The sequence below is a fragment of the Maylandia zebra genome, linkage group LG12 (assembly GCF_041146795.1).
Source record: "Maylandia zebra isolate NMK-2024a linkage group LG12, Mzebra_GT3a, whole genome shotgun sequence".
Taxonomy (NCBI): domain Eukaryota; kingdom Metazoa; phylum Chordata; class Actinopteri; order Cichliformes; family Cichlidae; genus Maylandia; species Maylandia zebra.
Genome location: NC_135178.1, coordinates 28925776 through 28945320, shown reverse-complemented (window position 1 = coordinate 28945320; position 19545 = coordinate 28925776). Strand labels below are relative to the sequence as shown.

The following is a 19545-nucleotide window of genomic DNA, read 5'->3' as shown; positions in this document are numbered from 1 at the left end:
GCACTCACTCTCCCACTCGCTGGCATGGCTGGCTGGGTTTGAGCAGACACAAAGAGTGCGCACCCCCTCCTCCTCCTCTCCGTCCTCTTCATGCCACACACCATGGCACAGCTAGACAGCCCAGCACGGTCTAGACAAAAGCAATTTCACTTGAAGTTGAAAAGTAATTTGACTGTGTGACGATCCTTGTGGACTTTGTGGTGTTTATTTGCTGCACATGTTTTCTTGTATAATTCAGAACACTGAGGTTGTCTGCAGTCATTAATCTCGGTTTGATATTTGCAGAAATGTGTAGAAATGAGCACTAAAGAAATCAATTAAATTGATAATAGCTAATGTAATGTTTTAAATAGCTTCAGAGAATAGCTTTGTGCTGTCCTCTTTCCAGCCAGTCAATACTCAATGTGAATATTGCATTCGAAAAAACGCAGTAGTTTAGCTTGTAGCTTAATATTCTAATAAAGATGAGTGTGAAATAGAGATGCCTATATTCATATATTTCAACCCAGCGTCTGTTACACATTGTGTACATTTCTGCAAGCCTATACACCATTGTCAAACTGAGCATGAAACTGACTAAATTAGTTAATAAGGTGGGAAATTGTGTTTTTATTGCATCTGTTACATTTGAAGCTTTGCATTTTTCTCCCAGAGCTGCTGACAGTACACATTTGGTTTTGTGCATTCTTCACTGGCTATAAGGCAAACAGGAGGAGATGGCTGAACTGGGTTCACATCGGGCAAAAAAATTGTTTCCATATCTCTCAGCTTGAAAATGTCAGAAACCCTAACAACCTGCAGTACCTTCAGTGGAGGTCTAAGACATTGTTTCCCTCTGCTGAGATTTGTTTTTACGTAACAGCTGGTTCTGGTTCTCCCCTGAACCTCACAGCACCCCCACTGTCAAGAGCAGCCAAAAGCCAGCATATGAACTTTATAATAACTGTTACAAAGAGCAGTGCCAACCCTTTTATTCGTCAGATGAAGAGGCTGTTGTGTTTCATTTAGGTGTGTGGGGGGGGTCGAACAGCAGCAATTACTGGATACCGGTCTAAAAAACGTACTATGTCTTCAGTCTTATGTGTTACTAAAGCACAACGTTATACAGTTACTTTCTGCCACATGTTTGAGGGTGACGTAATGTGTGAACTGACCTAGTGTGGTGAGGATATGAGATGAAAATGTGCCAGCTTACATGCCTTTACAAGCTGTAGTTTGACGATTGTGTTTTTGCTTTATTTGAACTTTTTATACTTTGAATTTGATCAGAGATGTTCTGGGGGGAAATTAAAATGTTGATTCATATTTTTTTTATTCGTATTGAAAACAGGAGCTGTTGTTAGACGCTAAATATAAGATTTTACTTTTTTCAAATGATTATTTTAGCTGATTGCATCGTGTGTTTGGCCGCAGATCAAGAAGTACTTTGAGCTGGAACCGCTGGCCCGAGGAAAGCGCTGGATCCTGGAGGGCAGCACCACTGACAGCATGGAGGCGGTGAAGGAGAGCTTCGGTCAGTTCATTAGCCTGTTGGAGGACAAAGACACAGAGCCGGCAAGGATATGATGCTAAAGCTGCTAATGCTAGGAGACATTAGCGGTTAAACACCAACACATCCTGCTGGTGCCCATGTACATGTGCACACATGCACTCTCACACACATGCGCGCACACACACACACACACAAGAAAATACAGCAGTTGTTGGTTTCTCTCTGTGAGATGTGTATTGTATGTTATCCTCCCTTCACTGCGGTCTCATTTTTCAAATTGGAAGAGCGTGCACAAGCGACAGTCAACTACTACAGCCTGACAGAGGAGCGCGACTGTTAAACCCACCCAGCGTAAAGCAGTTTGTCAAAAGAAATCACTGAACTTTGCCGACAACAGAAATCTTGTTTACTGCTGTTTGTGCCATTGTGATTAAATCAATGGCATTTGGAAGGTATGGCATTCCTTTGGTCATTATTGAGCACTAAGACAGACAGACAGACAGACAGACAGACAGACAGACACACACACACACACACACACACACACACACACACACACACACAGTGGAGCCCAGGTTGTCTGTAGATATGTTTAACATCTCCACTAATTACTTTACAGGATGTTTGGGTGGGCATGGTTGAAGTTCTTTCCACTGAGAAGTACTGTATGGCTGTCAAGTGTGCTTCTCCTTTTGACTCGGTAACAGCGAATGCCATCATGTGATTGGAGTGCATAGTCCAAAGCCTTGTGTTATGAACGGTAGTTACATATCGGTGTGTCACACCGTGTCTGAATATCTAATCTGAATAGTGTAGTCTGAGTATCTCATGGAGTATCTTATGTACATGCAGACAAGTATATTGCTGTGTACCCTCCTGTGCAGCCATACACAAGTACTACTAATCATGTGACTAGTGTTAGGTGAGTTTATGGAGACATTATTCTTTCAGAGAAAGTGGAAATGAGTTTGAATGCTTTTGTAAATGTGCAACTTAGGATATATTTTCTAGCTCTGTATCTTAACCTCTTAGAGCTGCATTCAGATTTTTTTATATGTCATACACACACGAGTCACACTTAGGAATTTTTTCAAATCAAAGAAGAAAAAAAGAAACAAAAAACAATGATTGACCAGGCTGGATTTCTCCAGAAGTAGAGAAATGTAATGGACTTGGTTGCTTAACACTAAAATTGTCACTTTTGATGATGTTTTTGTTTTTTTACAGTATGTTTTTTTTCTTTTGAATTTGATATAATCCCTTTCAGCATTGGCTTGTGACTGCAGACTCCCATCTGGGTGAAATACAAACTATCAATCAGCCACAGCAACAGCTGCATCTGACAAGTCGCTGTCCGACACACTAATGCCTTCCAACTGTCTGAAGACCCCTCCCCGTCTGCTGTTTATCACGTACCTCTGCCCCACTTCATCCAAACCAACACTACCCCTCCACTCCTGCTCCGCTCCCTGTCTCCATTACTGCTCGATGGGGCTTCTTTGGCCTAGATGAGCCAGTTCAGTGCGGCTGCCCTCAGGTGGACTCCACACCTCTTAAAATGAGTCATGTTCATTGTGCCACAGGTGTGTGGTTGTCCCGAAGATGTGCTTATGAATAATGTTCACCCCTCCTCCTTCCTGCGTACTCTGTATTGTTTGTTGTTATTTTGATTAGTATTTTTGTCAGGTTTGTAGAGATTTAACCACTTTTTGTACCTGATGTGAGAATGATACATTTGTTTGCTTGAAAGCAAAATAAATCTGTTGACTAGGGATCTGTTGGCCTTTTCATGTCATTTCATTACCCAAACCTTTAAAAATGCAGTATTTACATTGTTGTTGTTATCATCTCATCTTGCATTTGTCTCAAAAAAGGCAATTTACGTTTTAAAAGGAAAATTACCGTCACAGTTCTTGTTGGCATTTTGATCACTTTTGCTTCTTAAACTGTGGAAGTAAAACATCTGATACATTTGTCCTCTTACTTCCTCTGAATGCTATCGAGGGGCGTAATGCAGTTATTTGCAGAATAATTGCCGAGCTGTGGAGCTAAAGGGTTTTTGTGCATAAATTTGGTCAAAATGGGTATGAATGGGAAAATATTTGAATAATGGATTATTTGCATTTCATGTTTTAGCACAAAATATTTAAAGAATTGAAAGTTTGCATGTTTTCTTCACAGTACCTCTGGTTTGTGATTTAGCATGACCCGTGGAAACCTGAGCTGAGATAATCAGGAAAATGCAGATGACACAGAGGAGTTTGAGCCAGAGGTTTAAAAAAGAGAGAGAGAGAGTAAGAGAGAGTCAAAGTGGAGCAGCTGAAGAAAGTTCTGAGTGGAAAGTTAACAGAGTGAGACAGGAGTGCCTGATAAATATACTCTTCTCTGTGCTACCTCTGCCTCCCCCTTTCTTCTCCTTTTGCCCTTCTTCCCTCTCTTTCAAATTAACCGTGTGGCTTTAATACAATGTGTGTCATGCAGGTTGCCCTGGCGACTCTTTGATCCTGTTTTCCAGTCTCTGCCTCTGGGGCAGACGTGCTTCTCTTCAGTCTGCTGCACACCAGCTCTGGAAGCTCCTGCAGCCCTGAGACAAACCATGGGCTGCTGCGCTCGTCTCGCTCTCCCTTTTTTCTTCCTGTCGCTCTCACTTTCTATTTTAAGTCCTTTTTTCTCCCTCTTCTTATCTTTTTTCTTTCTTTTTTTTCTTTTCTTTGCTCAGATTTTTTCCATCTCTCTGTCTCACTCTTGATCGCTCTGCTTCCCTTTGGTCACACCAAAGTAGCCCTCCCTCAGCGTGGGCATGCCGAGTGCCCAGGGGAAGGGAAGAGGCCAGGACCTCAGAGGAGCAGCCCTCCCGGGAGAAAGAAGAGAGGCGAGGGACCTCTCACGCTTCCACTTCTCCCCACTCTGTCTCCATGTCTGTAAAGGTGATTTAATTCCCCTGAAGAAGACGCAGACGGTCTTCTCCTCGCTAAACCTTCACCTGCTCTGCTCATTTAATGCCTGGTGTCTGGCTCGGGGAGTGTCTCGTCCTTGTTGGCAGCAGACCCTCAGTACGAAGCTTCAAAGTTAAACTATCGTCGTCTGTCAAGACTTTTCTAGTCGATTTTCGTTCACAGTACATTACCTAGCAACAATAACCGAAACTGGATGTTTACTGTGATGGAGACAGTACATTCAAGTCTCTGCAGGCATAATTTATAATTTACTAAAATGAATCTTGATTAATGGTAGACAGGAAGGGAGGAAGATGCAAAGAGATCTACAAATCTATGGCAAGCCTAATTGTTGGCAGCAATATAAAGTGAAGGTGTGATTTGTAACAAAAGGATAAAACAAGGAAAATTGCCCTCTAGAGAACGACTGCGGCTGACGCTGCACAGAAGCACGCTGAACTTACGCAACACAGTTCAAAGCTGCCAACCACGAGCAATTATCCGCCATGCGAGGCTGCAGCCTTCATGATAGTTTATCATTTGTCTTTTTGGTTTTGATTTTCTGACATCAAGAGTGCTGCATTCACGTCATTATCTGGGCTTTTTTTTTCTTCTCACATTTACAACTTAGTTACAGTTTGTTGTGTGTATACACACACACACACACACACACACACACACACACACACACACACACACACACACACTTCAGTTAACAGGAAATCTTCCATCAGGTGCTGTTCAAACACGGCCGGTGTTCATTTGAACATTTAAGGTGCTCCAGGATATTTCATATTGTTGGAAGCAGAAGCTATGTGGGTTTATAAAACAATGTCATGTTTGCAGCATTTCATCTTTTTTAGCAAAACTATGATGTGAAGTGACGACAAAGCTGCCTGGGTGTGTTTTCTCTCACACTTTCTCTCCCACTTTAATTGAAAACAGGTCAAAGAGCTTGTTTGAAAAAACAAAAACATTATGGAATATATGCTGTTTGTATTTCATGTTACTTCTGTTGCATAAAAGCAAAGAGTAGAATAAGCACACTGTGCTCAGAAGTCCTGAAATGGGTGTCAGAAACAATAGATATCAACAAAAGTACACGTGCAGTTGACTCACATGTTAAATGACAGCATTCATTTAACATGTCAGCATTCAACAGCTGCAGCATTTTTGCCAACTGGTTAAATTGGTTATAATTTAAGCACTTTAGGTACTGAATATTCTTACAAAATATAATTTTATAAGAATATTAACTGGATTATGTTCATATTTTGGCAACTACTACTTAATGTATAAAGATAGAAATTCATGTCATACAGCAAAAGTATAAACAAATGCTATCACACACCACAAAATGAACCCTGTGAGCTTTGTGAAATGCAAATGTGTGACCCGACCGGGAACCTAACTTTCGTTTACAGGACAAACAAAAGCTGGCATGTTTTTTTAAACTCTGAAAAGAATGCCTCTTTCTCTCCGGCTTCTCCCGTCCAGCGTGTGTGGCAGCGTTTCTCCTGATAAGATCCAGCTAGGAGGTGGAACAGATGTTGCCCTGACATCCATCTGGGCCCTGTACCCCGACTCTGCCTCCCACAGCCGATGCTCTGTGCGGGCCGCTTGCCATTCTCGGCCCCTCGTAGTGAGGGGGAAAGAAAAAAGCTCTCCGCCGAGCGTAGAAATCACTTTCGCTCACGTTTAATCTGAGAAAGATACCAGTCTGTAATCAAGCGGGACCTTTGGGTCTATTCGGGGTGTTCCCTCTTTGTTTCAGCACTCTCTTGCCTTCAACACTCTCACACCCCTTTGAACAACAAACACAAATGACGGAAACGCATCGAAATGATGTAAGCTGGTGACGAAATGTACCCGGGACTAAATAATGGTTTCCAGATCTGTGATATGATTGAGGCGAGTCCAGAAATTTGCAGCACCGTGACATTTCCACTGGTGTCACGGCACCAAAAGCGATAGATTTGTTTACCCTGAAGGTGTCAATCTCATATGTTTAAACTTAACCTGATGATTAATGGAAAAGCGGTTGCAGATGAACCACAGTTATGGTGCAAATTTCAAAATCATGTTGTTTAGAGTTTCCACATACGTCAAAATAGGTGGCTCATTTGATGAATAATACATATTAATTAAGCCTTTCTCTTTGAAATTGCTTTTAGGTTAAAAGACAATACCAAAAAAGAAAAAAAATAGTCTCTTGTTAGAGAATATGGGAGTCTTAACCAGAATTGCTTTTAATGAAAAATTCAGCAGTTTCTTAGTAATTCACTCATTTTTAGTCAGCCAGATTTCTGTGTTTCTAGATTTCTCAGAGCTTCCCTCCACTAGACGCTGAAATGTGACTGTAGAGAAATCCCTCCTATCGTGCACGTTGATCCTGAAGGGTTTGTGGTCGAGCCATAAGACTAATGAACAGCTCAAACCTGATAGAAGCTTAACGAGTTACACCCCTGCCAAGCAGTGAGTGAGTGCACTCACGCTTTGCAGCGACATGCCGGGATCGTTATGCCATATGAGTCATCAGAGTGTTTGCTTTTTTACTTTAAACTTTAATTTGACAGTCTTATATTTAAAAAAAACACACACACACACACACACAAGAAAAACATGAACATTAGAGAATATTAAATTAGTCTAAATGTCTACATGTAATTTGATCATGTCAGTTAATCAAGTGGAAATTGAGGCCCTTGGGAACCAAACCAGACAGCTGCCACAGTCATTTCTTTCCAGTTAATCCTATTGGAACAAGGAAGTCTTTATTCACATTAGTTTAGGATGACTGGCAGTCAGACTTCCTCATTATCTCTTTATTTTTTGTTTTTCTGCAATGTGGAAATGCAAAAAAAAAATATTTGTCTGCTGCAGGAGCGTGTTAGTGAAGCTTCCCAAGTCTCAAGACCTATAAATCCTAAAAACTAATGCTCAGGTCAGTGTGAGTGAATTCAGTTTCACACCAGACGATAAATGTGCAAAACTGTAGTCTTTGTTTAAATTTGTTCCTTTATGGTCCTGTGTTAGAGTACTGACAAAATACTGCTTACCGTCTTACTTTTACACTTTTTCAGGAATATTGAGGTAAATTTGGGTGTGTACCTCAATACAAAATGATCTCCACCAAGTATCCAAAGTTTGTTAGGCAGGAGAAAAACCCCTGTTTTGTATTATGCATGCATTGGGCATTTTGAAACCAAATTTGAGGTTTTGTAAAGGAAACAAAGTAGCACAATATTTACCTCAGGAGTGCTGAAGTTTGTGTAACATCCTTCAAAGTTAAACTTAAGAAAGTGCTTAAGAAAATATTTGTTAGGACTACCTTCATGATGTTATTTTTAATTTTATTTATTTTTACCATTTGTGAGTTTTAGATGAGATTAATTTGTTTCTTGCAGGGATCAAACTTTAATCCTCAAACTTTGGAGGAAACCATGCTGTGCTGCTCTGGCCCCTTTGTAGCCACCTAAGCGTCCCTTGTTTTCTCTGCGTGTTTGAATGCCTCATCTGTTGGGTGACTTCCGTGGGATTGCGGCCGGCTTGTCACTGAGATTGTTTGTCCTGAGGACGAGATCTGTGTGAGTCCTGTTTCTCTTCCTCTCTCCTCGGCCCGAGTGCTGACGGAGACCCGCATCCCAGGTGGCCCACACATCAAAACGAGGGATTGCGGCTCTTGGTTTTCAGACAAACATCACTCACTTTCTTTGTTGTCTGAGGGACAGGGGGCATGGCGGATCTCCCTTCACCCCTCCCTCACTATCGCCTTCCACCAGCCCACTGCCCCATCCCGCAGGAGCTGCTAAAAGCAAATGTCAGTCAAGGAGAAGGTGTTGCATTCCTTCTAAAGGTCAATTAGTGGTGGCCACTGAAGGATCTGTTTAGTTCTTCAGTGGACTGGAAGTTATAAATTCATTTGCCTTTTTCCCCCCCGTTTTCTTTATGTGATGACACCTTTGTCACATTTCAGTCCACTGCCCTTCCCTTCCTACATACCTGCCACACACACAGCCAGTGTAGGCTGCTGTGAGCGTCATTCATAATGCGTTGCACATGCGAGCTATTGCTCTCTCTGTAATGGGGACCCAGTAGCAGCTTGCAGTTCAGCATCTCCTGACTCATCTGTGCAGGTGATTCCCCCCTCCGTCTCTTCCCCTCCAGGCCTGTAAGGAGTGAAGTGTCTAGGGTACTTTTATGAGTATGACCTTAACATGCTCGTCTCAAGTGGTCTAGACTCAGCGCTCCATTTACTAGAGTCCTCGTCCCACTGATGGCTATCAGAGTTTCTGCTTTTTACTAGTGACTCTCCCTTGTCATAACTCTTTGAAGACTGACAGACATGACGCTCCGACTGTCCTTTTTCGTGGACCTTGTAGAGAATTTACTATCAGAGGTGGAGAAGAACAAGGAATAACAAAAAGAAAGGGCTCTGACATGCACTGCCTCTCTCTGCAGGAGACCAGATGAACATGTGCAGAGTACAGCTGTGGTTTGGCTGCACTCTCAGAAGGTAATGTGGCTTTCATGTAGTGCAGATGCCAGCTTTAAATTACTTTCAACACATATCATGAACATCAGGAAGGATGGATCAGGGCGAAGTTGTGTTTTCTGAGACAGGTGAAATTAAATAATAGATTTAGTTATTTTACCTAACACAACAATGTGACATTTACTCCATTCGCCTTGTTGGATTGTAGTTTTTACGAGCCTTGGCCTAACAAGCCGATGCAGTGAGTGTGCAGGCAACAGGTGATTAATCAGTCGCTAATATGTAGTAAATATTTAACAGTTGCCTATAAATTTGAGCCTTTTAGACATTATGGTGTGTTTGGTGTGCTGCGTGGCCCAGAGCCAAACGCTGTAGGTGGATTAGCTCATTGAATCCAAACAGTTTACGGGGAAAGCAGCTCCAGTGACGACACTATGTGGGCAGCTTGCAGCTCTCAAAACACAAACCTTTCACGCGAAAGCGAAAAAGGAGAAAAACTGAGTCTTTCACAGGGACAATCTAGTAAACATAGTTGCTGCGTAGAGAGGGAACACCTGTGTTTTGCCAAACTTTTGGCATGGAGCAGTTTGATCACTGCCGGAGCCATATTTGGTTTCGGGCAAATTTCACGTTGCCGTTAATGCAATGACGAAACGCACCCTGACTCATGCAGGAAACTGCAAAGTCGGTCACTGATAAAATCCGAGGGAACAATAGAAACTGGAGAAAGTGCTGAGATGATTCAGCTTTGCTAGAGTAACAAGCTGTAGATACAAAGTTACATGGTGGGAATAAGATTAGAGCTGAGGCCTGAAATAGCATTTAAGGTGTTGAGGATTAGGGTTAAATGTCAGTAAGGTCAAGTAAGAGACCAGTGTAGCCTGGCTTAGAGATATTAGCTGGAAGGAGCTCGCTGACTGATTGGTCAGCTGTCAGAGTTCTGTGCATGTGTGCAGTTAACACATATCTGTGTACTTACCTAGCTACAGCCTCTTTTTTTTCACTAAGTTTGTTCCCAAATAAAGACTCATGAAACCTCGAGAAAAGTTCAGTTTCTGCGTTTATTTAACATTTAATGAAAGCACAGGACTAAACAAATCCCAGGCTTAAATTCATATCTTTAGTAATGAACAGTCTTCACTTTGTTGTCAGTTTTTAAATGTTTTTTGGTCAATTTGAGAATTATTAAATGCCTCCAGTCTGTTGCTTTGGTGTCACATTGCAGTATCCCCTCTCTGTTTACTGTTTTTCTGAGAACTGAGCCTAAACATCCTCTAATAGGATAAGCCAATTCGAAGACCTCAGAAGAAGAAAGAAAAACTGCTCTCTTTACCTACCAGATGGCCCTTCAGTGTTTAACATCTGTGTAGTCATAACACGTTTATAGTTCTCCTTCTTTTCAAGCTGTAAAATAACTTATTTTTTCCTCTTTTTTTGATCAGAACAATCACTGTTAGATGATCTGATCCTACGCAGATTAAGTTTTAGTTAAATTGTATTTCCTGGGATTGTTTGAATTAAAAAGGTTGTCTGACAGCTAATTGGGTCAGTTATGGAGATTTTGTTTTCTAATTGCTTTACTGCTAATAAACAAGTGATTTTACTCCCCCGATTAAAAGCACAGATATTTTTGGAAGGTCTGTGAACTCATCTAAACATCTAAAAGGGATACTTTGTAACAAATCAGTCTCAGAGCTTAAAGTGGGGCTATCACAGTGCTTATTTGTGCATTCAGTCACATTAGACTGGGGACCATACCACTGCCCCAAAATTATTGTGACTGTGTCCGATGAACTTGCAATCTTGTTGTCTTTGAAATGGTTGCTTCGAAGATGGGGACCAGGTGTGTGACTGCCTGCAGAAGTGTTCGCCCAGTAAGTTGCCATCTTAAAAGCAACTTTGGGGCTTCAAGATGGGGGAAAAAATGGCAATAAGGTGGAGCAGGTCTGCTATCAGTCAGCATCAGTTTGGGATTTAATGGGGTCAGGCTGGCAATTTCATGCAATCTGTTTGTGATATTACGGCAATCAACAGTGGTAAATCAGCAGCAACTCACAGGTATGTTGCTGTCTACTAAGACAGATTCACATGAGCTGTCCAGCCAGAACCTCACAGATTTAAAATTTGTGACGTAGGTGTTACAGGTTGATACATTTTGCAGGCAATTTACCTGCAAAATGATACAAGTGCTGAGCAACATTTTACATAGGATTTAAATCAGAAGGCAACCAGTTCAGTCACTTCCCCTACTGCAAAGAGAGGCATCGAAGACAAGTTGCGCTCATCAGCGTAGAGTGACGCAGACTGATTGCAACGTGTTGCCAATCTGTCTGCATTTATGAGACAGATTATTAGACAGCAGTTATTTGCGAACCTTTACCAACCCGTCTGACAGTGATTACAGTCAGTTTGGAGTCAGGCGTCCTGGTTTTCCTTACGATCAAAAATGGTCGCCCAGAGGTTGATGGCGTTATACACTCAACCTCTGGACGACCAGAAACTACTGGCAATAGTTTGTGATGTGGCAAGTTTACCGATTGTTTTTTCCAAACTGTAACAAAGTTGATGTCCTATTTTTACTCTAATGTGACTAAGCCATTAGACCAACAACAACCCAAATTTGTAATGTTCCAACTAAAGTGCAACAGCAGATAGATGTATGTTTTGGTTGGCATTTTCTGCTTTTATTAAAAAAAAAAAGTAATTATTTTAGTGAGGCAAACTCACTATAAGTATATAAAATTGTGTTTCTATTTAGAAATTTCTGCAATTAAACAGGAAGCTTACTGTAAAAGACTGTTTCTGTGCCCGATTAGTCGTGTTTAGTGTTTTGTTTTTATTAAACAGAGCTTACAATGTAATAACCAGTCACAATCCCTGCAGCAGATCCAGTCTACCCATCAACCTAACTGAAATACTCAAATTTGACTCTCTCTCTCTTTAATGGCTGCATCATACATTTAAATAATGGTTTTAACAGCCGGTTCATAATTTTTTACAAATTTATCCTGATGCGGGGGAAAGAAATGAATATTGATGAGCATAAAATGATTCACTTTTGTAAAATACTTGTTAAAGTAGGTAAAATAATTACTGTTCACATTAATGTGCATCAGCAGTAGTAATCCAATAATAATAGAACTGTACGGAACTCGGAGGTGGCTTTTTTTTCACTTAACAAGTCATTTTAAAAACACTGTAATAATTTACAGCCTGGCCTTATATATATCTGTTTCAACAGCATGGTATTATTGCATTATTTAATTATTGGACTGCCATCTTTAGTGTACAGAATGTCATATTTAAACACCACAAACCAATTAAATCCATTTGATTTAATTTTATAGAATCTTGAAGGTGATTTGATCAGCTGATTAAAGCTTTATAAAACAGTAATAACATGTCAACAACAAATCTGAATTTTATTTCTGTTGCATTCACTTGCGCAAAATCCAAAAGTAATCTGCTCAAAATTAGGAGAGTGACACTCTTGTTTTCTCTTCTGTTGCTGCCCAGCGGACAGCCCCACCCTCCAACCCCCAGCCCTCTGAATCAGCCTGGTTCACATACACAAGATTAAGTAGCAAAAGTGACATCCAAGACCAATCGGGCCACCCAAGAGAACCACAACCAGCGGAAAGGCTGTCAGAGCCCCCTTTTGCAACATTAATCTTCAAGCCTCTCCTGCACTGCCAACTCACATCTCCTTCAAACAGGACGGGGAGGTAGAAAACTGAACTTTTCCCTCCCTGAAGGTTTTCTCCTCTCCATCAATTAACTCTTTGGGGGACAATTCATCGTCACCCAGCATGTGCCAGACGACTTCAAACAGAGGCAATATGAATTGCTTTTCCAGACATTTTTAAAAGTTGCACTTCATTTGGCAACGAGGAGATTAGTGTGGACGTGGGTTCAATTTATTATTCACCTAAAGGCCTGCGCAAAGACACGTGACACAAAACTTGCACCAAAAACATGCTGTAAAGTGATTTATGCCTGAGAAAGCTGTTGAGGGCTGTAGAGACATTTCTATGGTCTCTTCTACCCATTAATGGGATGTTAAACATTCACCAGTGGAATTTATCTTGAACGTCAGCGCCCCATTAGAACAGACGCAGAGGCATCGGCATGCTAACTGGCCTACTTTAACCACCTCAGCTACCTTTTGTCTTCTTTACCAATCAATAGCATCTTTGATCTCTTTCAAGGAGGATAACTCTATAGTGTGCTTGTATGTGTGTGGTGGCGGTGGTGGTAGTGGTGCGGGGTGTTATCCTGACCTTCTGTGGGGGTGGTGTCACATCCAACCTGATAGTGGTGTGAATAGGAAAACAGAAAAGATGAATACAGCAACTGATAAATAGCGGAACATGAGTGTGTTATGGTGTGGATGCCTTCAGTCCCAGGAGAGGGCCTTCCTAACCCCGGCCTTTCTTCTGCTGGAGACTTGAGAAGCGAAGGAGGAGGGGGCGGGATGTCGCGCCATCTAACAGCGTTGCTTTGAAGACAGCAACACTGAAATCAAGCAGCATGCCTCAAATATTTCCTGCTACCTTTCATTAACACTCAACACATGGCTGTGCATCTAAGGATCCAGGCTGGTGAGCTTTATACTGTTCTCGTTGTCAACGTTTGCCATAAAAAGACCAAAACCACCAATGAATTGATCTGATTATGTAGTGTGTGCGCCACTGTCGCACATATAATGTTCTTCTGCACTCAAGTACCCGTGATGTCCAAAAACACATCAGTGAAACACACTATCACTGCCATTTTTTTTGGTTTCGGTGCCACAGAAATCCAGCCTCCAAATCAGGAATTTCAAACTAATTTTACGTTGTGGGCCACATACAAGCTACTGTGTTTCACTTTTAGTGAAACAACACGATAAATGTGTAAATTCTGGTAGTTCATCAGCCAGACTGTCCTGTAAAGAAAAGAAAAGAAAATGTACTTTTTTCTGTGAACTTACCATGAAAAGCATAAATTTACATAGTAGATAGTGGAAAAACAGGAACTTTTTGTCATTTAATTGTTTATCTATTACTTAATTAATTTGGTGTTATATGAACGAAGGGATATTTTTAAGAGAAGGAAAAAAAAAGCTCTAAAATTTGTGAAAATAGAGTTAAAAGTTCAAAATCTGTGCACTCCTTCAGATTTTCCAAAGCCGTCCAGGTTACAAGAGTTTTCCGGGCTGATTCTGGCCCCCGGGCTTTATGTTCGATACCTCTGCTCTAAGGAATAAACCCTGTATCAATGCACATCTGAAAATAGTGTCAAACAAATAGGACTGTTTACTCCTGTTAGTGTAAGGTTTGCTGAAGCCATGGAGCTCAGAAGCACTGGGGAACTATACAGCCTTCCTTATCTCAGTCACCTGCTCTTATTTTTTTAAAAAGATTTGCCTTCAGTGGAAACCATTGCACTTGAAGCCTAGTAACACAATCAGAACAAAGGCATTGGCTTTAAGATATGCACTAACTAGGATTGGTCGGTGACAATATCAACGTGTCAAAGAAGAAAATTCATTTAAAATTAATTAATGCCTCTCGTCTTATCCTTATCCAGGATTTCAGATCAGCCAGCCTCATTTTAAAATGCAGTCCAGATTTGGATACGATTATCTGGAGAATGCTATCTAATCCACGAGTCTTTGCATTTCCACCTGGTATTAAAATGTTTCTCCTTATCTACTTCCTTCCCACAATTTGTTCTGATATCAAGCTGCAAATTATGTAGGTGTGACTGACTGACCACACATGGTGAGTTTCAGGTAAGTGGAAACAACACAGCTTTTTCTTCCCCCCTTACATCTCTGATAGTTGCTGCTTCTTCCTGTGGTCTCAGTCAGCCTTGTTTTAGTTGGCAAGATGAGGTGGAGTCAGGTGACCTTTCACCTTTTGAGATTGGTTTTCTGTTTTGCTTTTTTCCCGCTCTCTCTTGTTTTTAAATGTGTTTTCACTGTACAGATTACTTTTACACCTGGTTGAAATGAGATCACAGCACCACCTCCACATGTGGCCCGGCTGATAAGTTATCCAGATACAGACTGCATGTTCATATCAGATGTAAATGAGGTAGGAAATCTCTACTGTCACTCCAGCACAGTAGATGTTAGAGGAGCCTCTGTTTAGAGGGCTAAAACTATCAAATAACTCCTTCAAATTTAAGTTTTTTTGTGAAAATCTTTTTCAGGATAATTCCCAACTGGGCTCAATCAGCTCGCTGCTTCTGGTTAAAATAAATAAATATTGATTTCAATTTTAAGTGTTTCGAATACCTTAAAGAAACTCTATTCAGATTTATTGTACTGGAGCGGCAGACAAAACATACACTCGCTGGACACTTTGTGAGGTGGTTCTGGGTTTGGACCCCTTTTGCCTTCAGAATGGCTTCAACTCTTTGTGGCACAGATTCAACAAGCTCCTGGAATCATTACTCAGACATTTTAGTCCATATTGATATGATAACATCACACAGTTGCTGCAGATTTGTCAGCTGAACATCCATGATGCAAATCTCCTGTTCCACCACATCCCAGAGGTGCTCTGTTAGATTGCAATCTGGTGACCGGCGAGGCTATTTGAGGACAGTGAACTCATAGTTATGTTCAAGAAACCAGTCAGAGCTCGTTTAAACTTTGTGACATGGTGCATTAATCCTGTATTATTAGGAGATTTATAAAGGGATGAACATGGTCAGCAACAATACTCGGGTAGTCTCAGTTGGTACTAGGGCACCAACACCGCCAGCCTGAACCATTGATACAAGGTGGGATGGATCCATTCCACTGTGGTCTTCTGCTGCTGTAGCCAATCGCCTCATCTGTGTTTTGAGTTCAGAGATGCTCTTCTGTATACTGTGGTTGCAGTGGGTGGTTATTTGAGTTTCTGCTGCCTTCCAATCCCGTTTGCCCCCTCAAGAAGTCATTTTCATCCAGACTGGATATTTTCTCTTTTTCAGACCATTCTCTGTAAACCGTAGAATGGGTGTGTGTAGATCAACAGTTTCTGAAATACTCAGACCAGCCTGTCTGAAGCCAACAACCACGCCACATTTAAAGTCACTTAAATCCCCCCCTCCATTCAGGAGGTCATCTTAACCATGTTTACATACCTAAATACAGTTGCTGCCATGTGATTGGCTGATTAGATATTTGTGCTAACCTTATAAAATGGGTGGTGGGTGTAGATGGCACACAGGTTTGAGAGGTAAAACTATATCACAGTATCAACATACAGTAAAGTAAGGATGATGAATAATCTGTCAGGACGTTTCCAGCTTTTGCTTTTAAGACCGCGCTCACTCTGTACTTGTTCAGTTTTTCAAGGTTCTTGGCAGGCAGATCACTTCAAGCGTTTTGGAGAGTTTTCAAGTTGTCTTCATGTCTTCTGTCTCTTCATATAATCTCAAGCTGAGCGCATGATTTTTGAGATCAGTGCCGTTGTCGGCGCCAGACCATCTGCCGCAGGACTCACTGTTCTCCTTGTCACTGAAGATAAGTTTTTATGACTCTGTAATTGGGCTTGTTGTCACGAAATACAATTAATTTGGGAACCTCCTTGATAGTTTTGCTTGACTGATGACAACCTAAATATCTAAAACGTTTGGATAGTATTGTATATGATGACATAGTACAGTTTCTGGAAACTCTATTAGGAACTTTTTCTTAGCTGAAATAACCAGACGGGAATGTGCGTTTCTGGCCAATCAAAACAAAATGAAATACCTATGATACGAAATAAATCACAAAAAAACAGAAAGCTATAAATCAGCCCCACTCATTGTTCTTTATTGTTGCCCATAAAGAACTCATACACAGAGATAGTTGGAAAAAGTGCTGTGCTTATGTGCAATTCTGTTGCAGCATCAGTTCTTATAAATTTTAGCCTTTAATGTGTGATTTAGGTGAACTGACACAAAGTCAGAAAGCTCCTTTTATTTTCTTTCATAGGAATCAATCTATGAAAGAAAATAAACGGAGCCTCTTACACAAACCTATTAAAAGACAAGCCTGCCAAGCTGTTTTTATTGTCTTAGCATGTAATAAGATAATTAGTGCACGAGTCTGTAGTGTACGCAATGATGTAAGAATAACAAACAGCACACTTTAGGTTCTGTTTCACTGTTACTTGCTGTGAGCTCTTGTTTGCATAACCAAAAGTCATCATTAATCTGTGCCTTTCAAAACAAGCTCGGGTCCACACAGTGTTTGTGATGAAAACACACAACAAAGACACACACACACGAGGAAGCTGGTCTTTGGCTGCGGACGAGGCGGCTTGCGTGCCTCGCTGCTTTGGTTGGGGAATTCACAGCAGAGGGCGACCACAGACAGGAGTGATCATCAGGTCACTGAGGGCCAGAAAGCAGCGCACGTGCGCGTGTGTGTGTTTGTATCATTTAGAGAAGCTCGGCAAATAACATCTTGGCAAACGTTCAAACTACAACTGTCACGTCCAGCTGCTGAGTAGAAGCAGGATGCTTGGGCTCAATGATGATCTTTATGCTGTCCAACAGGGTGCGGATGGATGGATTTATTTCTCTTAGTTTTATGATAACAGCTTGTAGTCTTCTCAAACAGTAAATAAAACAATTCAATCAGGATTTCATAGATTGAACACTATTTGTAGAATTATAACTTCTACAGAAGTGTCCAAACTGCTCACATTTCGCTGTCAGTGCAGTTAAATTTGAATGCAGGATTGAAGTGTGTCTCCGACTGCAGCAGCTGCTCGGTGTACGTTCCAGCTGGTGAGGCCAATTATTACTTAACCCATAATACAATAAAACATTATGACACTGTTAGTGACTGAAAACACTACAAAACACTAATACCGGTAATGAGCAGGTGCTTCCCTGGTGCACATCCAGCTCTACGAGCCAGATATGCAGTGTGTGTGCTGTAAATACACTAATTTGAGTACAGTGAACTCAACAGTGAGCTGCATACACCAGCAACGGTACCAGGTAGGATGTGAGGATTAAACGATGCTTAGTTGGTACTATATAGTTGGTAAGAGATCCAAGGTGTGCCAAGTAAATATCCCCCATGCAATTACACCAGGAGCAGCAGCCTGAACTGTTTCGCTACAAGGAAAGAATGTTGCAGAAGAGCCTGTGTCAGTTGTAGCTTCAGTTTCTTGTCTCCTGGTGTTGTCTTCTGCTGCTGTAGCCCATCTGATACATTCAGAGATGCTCTTCTGCATACTTTGGCTGTTATTCGTGGTTAAGTTGTTGTTGTCTTCTTATCTGCTCAAAGCAATCTGGCCATTCTCCTCAGACCTCGCTTTGCTAGGAGTTTCTGCAATCTGATTAGATATTTGGGTTAACAAGCGGCTAAGGGGATATGCTCACTCACAATGCTGTATTGAGTGTATATACTGTCGCTGTGAACCTAAAAGCTCAGGCAGCATTAAATCTGTTGTGTCCAAGAGTTTTACAATGGCTTGCTTTGTGGTTGACATCTGTGCTCCAGTTTTGTTGAGTGAAATTCATGCTCTTTATTTGTACAACAAGTGTCACTAAAAGCTGTTTAAGATGTTTGCTATTAGCTGCTTCCCAATCATGCCACCCTCCTGGCCAAATATGGTCCGCTCTGGCTCCAAAAAACCTACGATGGTTCTGGCCTTGAGGCTAAAACTGAGGCTTTAAAGGTGACTTCATGGGGAATTAGTCCATCTTTCATACAAAGTCTGTGTCTGATTTTTAATGCTGTGAGCACCACAAACATAATGACTTCCATCTTTATTCACCAGTGTGACAGCAGAGCAAGATTCATGCATAATTAGAAACTAGGAAACAAGGTTACAAGGAGTAACACCATTTTGTGTCTCCTAAGGCCTGAAAGCTCACGTTTACTGATGAGAGTCGTTGCATCGCTGATGTTTGCGTTGCGGCGATGGTCTCGAACAATGCCACTGTGCTGCCATTCTCATTTCACCTAATTTTTTTGTGCTTATAGGCAAAGACTGTAGGAATGCTTTCAACTTTTATGGTACAAAGTTGTGCCAAGAACGTTTTCCCCCGCTGCGTCTCTGAGGGGATTTCAAAGGGGAAAAGCAACACATGCTGTCATTCATGCCCTGCTCTTCAGATGGACCATTACGCTCATATCAGATCGGCACTTTTGATGTGCCGAGTGACAGAACAAAATAAATAGCGAGCACAAGGCTGTGAAAGATTTGCAATGCAGTGCGGTAATTAATGAAGGTCTATACCAATTAGGCGCCCATGATTGGTGTGCGAATATCAGTGCAGTCACGCAGGTTGGGGGACTCGGCGCAAAGTAACACCACTGTTTACTGAACACAAAGAGCAAATACAAGCGCTGGCAACTAGTGCGCTGCCAAGTGTAAATAGCTGGAATTTTAGGGAATTTATGACTAAAGTTCTGAAATTGACCTCCACAGTGAGACCAGCATACTTTTATTGGCTTGTGTTATTTGGCTTTCAGGCAAATAGCATTTCAAGGCCATTGAAACTAGAAGAGTTTGTGTGATTCATGTAAAACAGATCTGATCTAAATCTTATTTTTCAGCATTACAAGTCTTATTTTCTTTTATTTCTGATTTCAACTCATCAGGATTTGTAGCTTTTTACTTGCCATTCGGTTAAAT

General features: G+C 41.3%; 1 protein-coding gene across 4 annotated transcripts in view; it reads left to right on the top strand.

Moving 5' to 3' along the window:
- Nucleotides 1-3264, top strand: part of LOC101486382 (ADP-ribosylation factor-like protein 15) — a 102302-nt gene extending 99038 nt beyond the window's left edge. For 3 of the 4 annotated variants that reach the window (XM_004546979.3, XM_076891014.1, XM_004546977.6), the window contains one exon: nucleotides 1414-3264. In XM_004546979.3, the coding sequence (XP_004547036.1) occupies nucleotides 1414-1566 (153 nt within the window). In that variant the 3' untranslated portion in view covers nucleotides 1567-3264. The remainder of the gene's footprint in view (nucleotides 1-1413) is intronic. The other variant, XM_076891015.1, reaches the window with a different exon arrangement.
- The last annotated feature ends 16281 nt before the right edge of the window (nucleotides 3265-19545 follow it).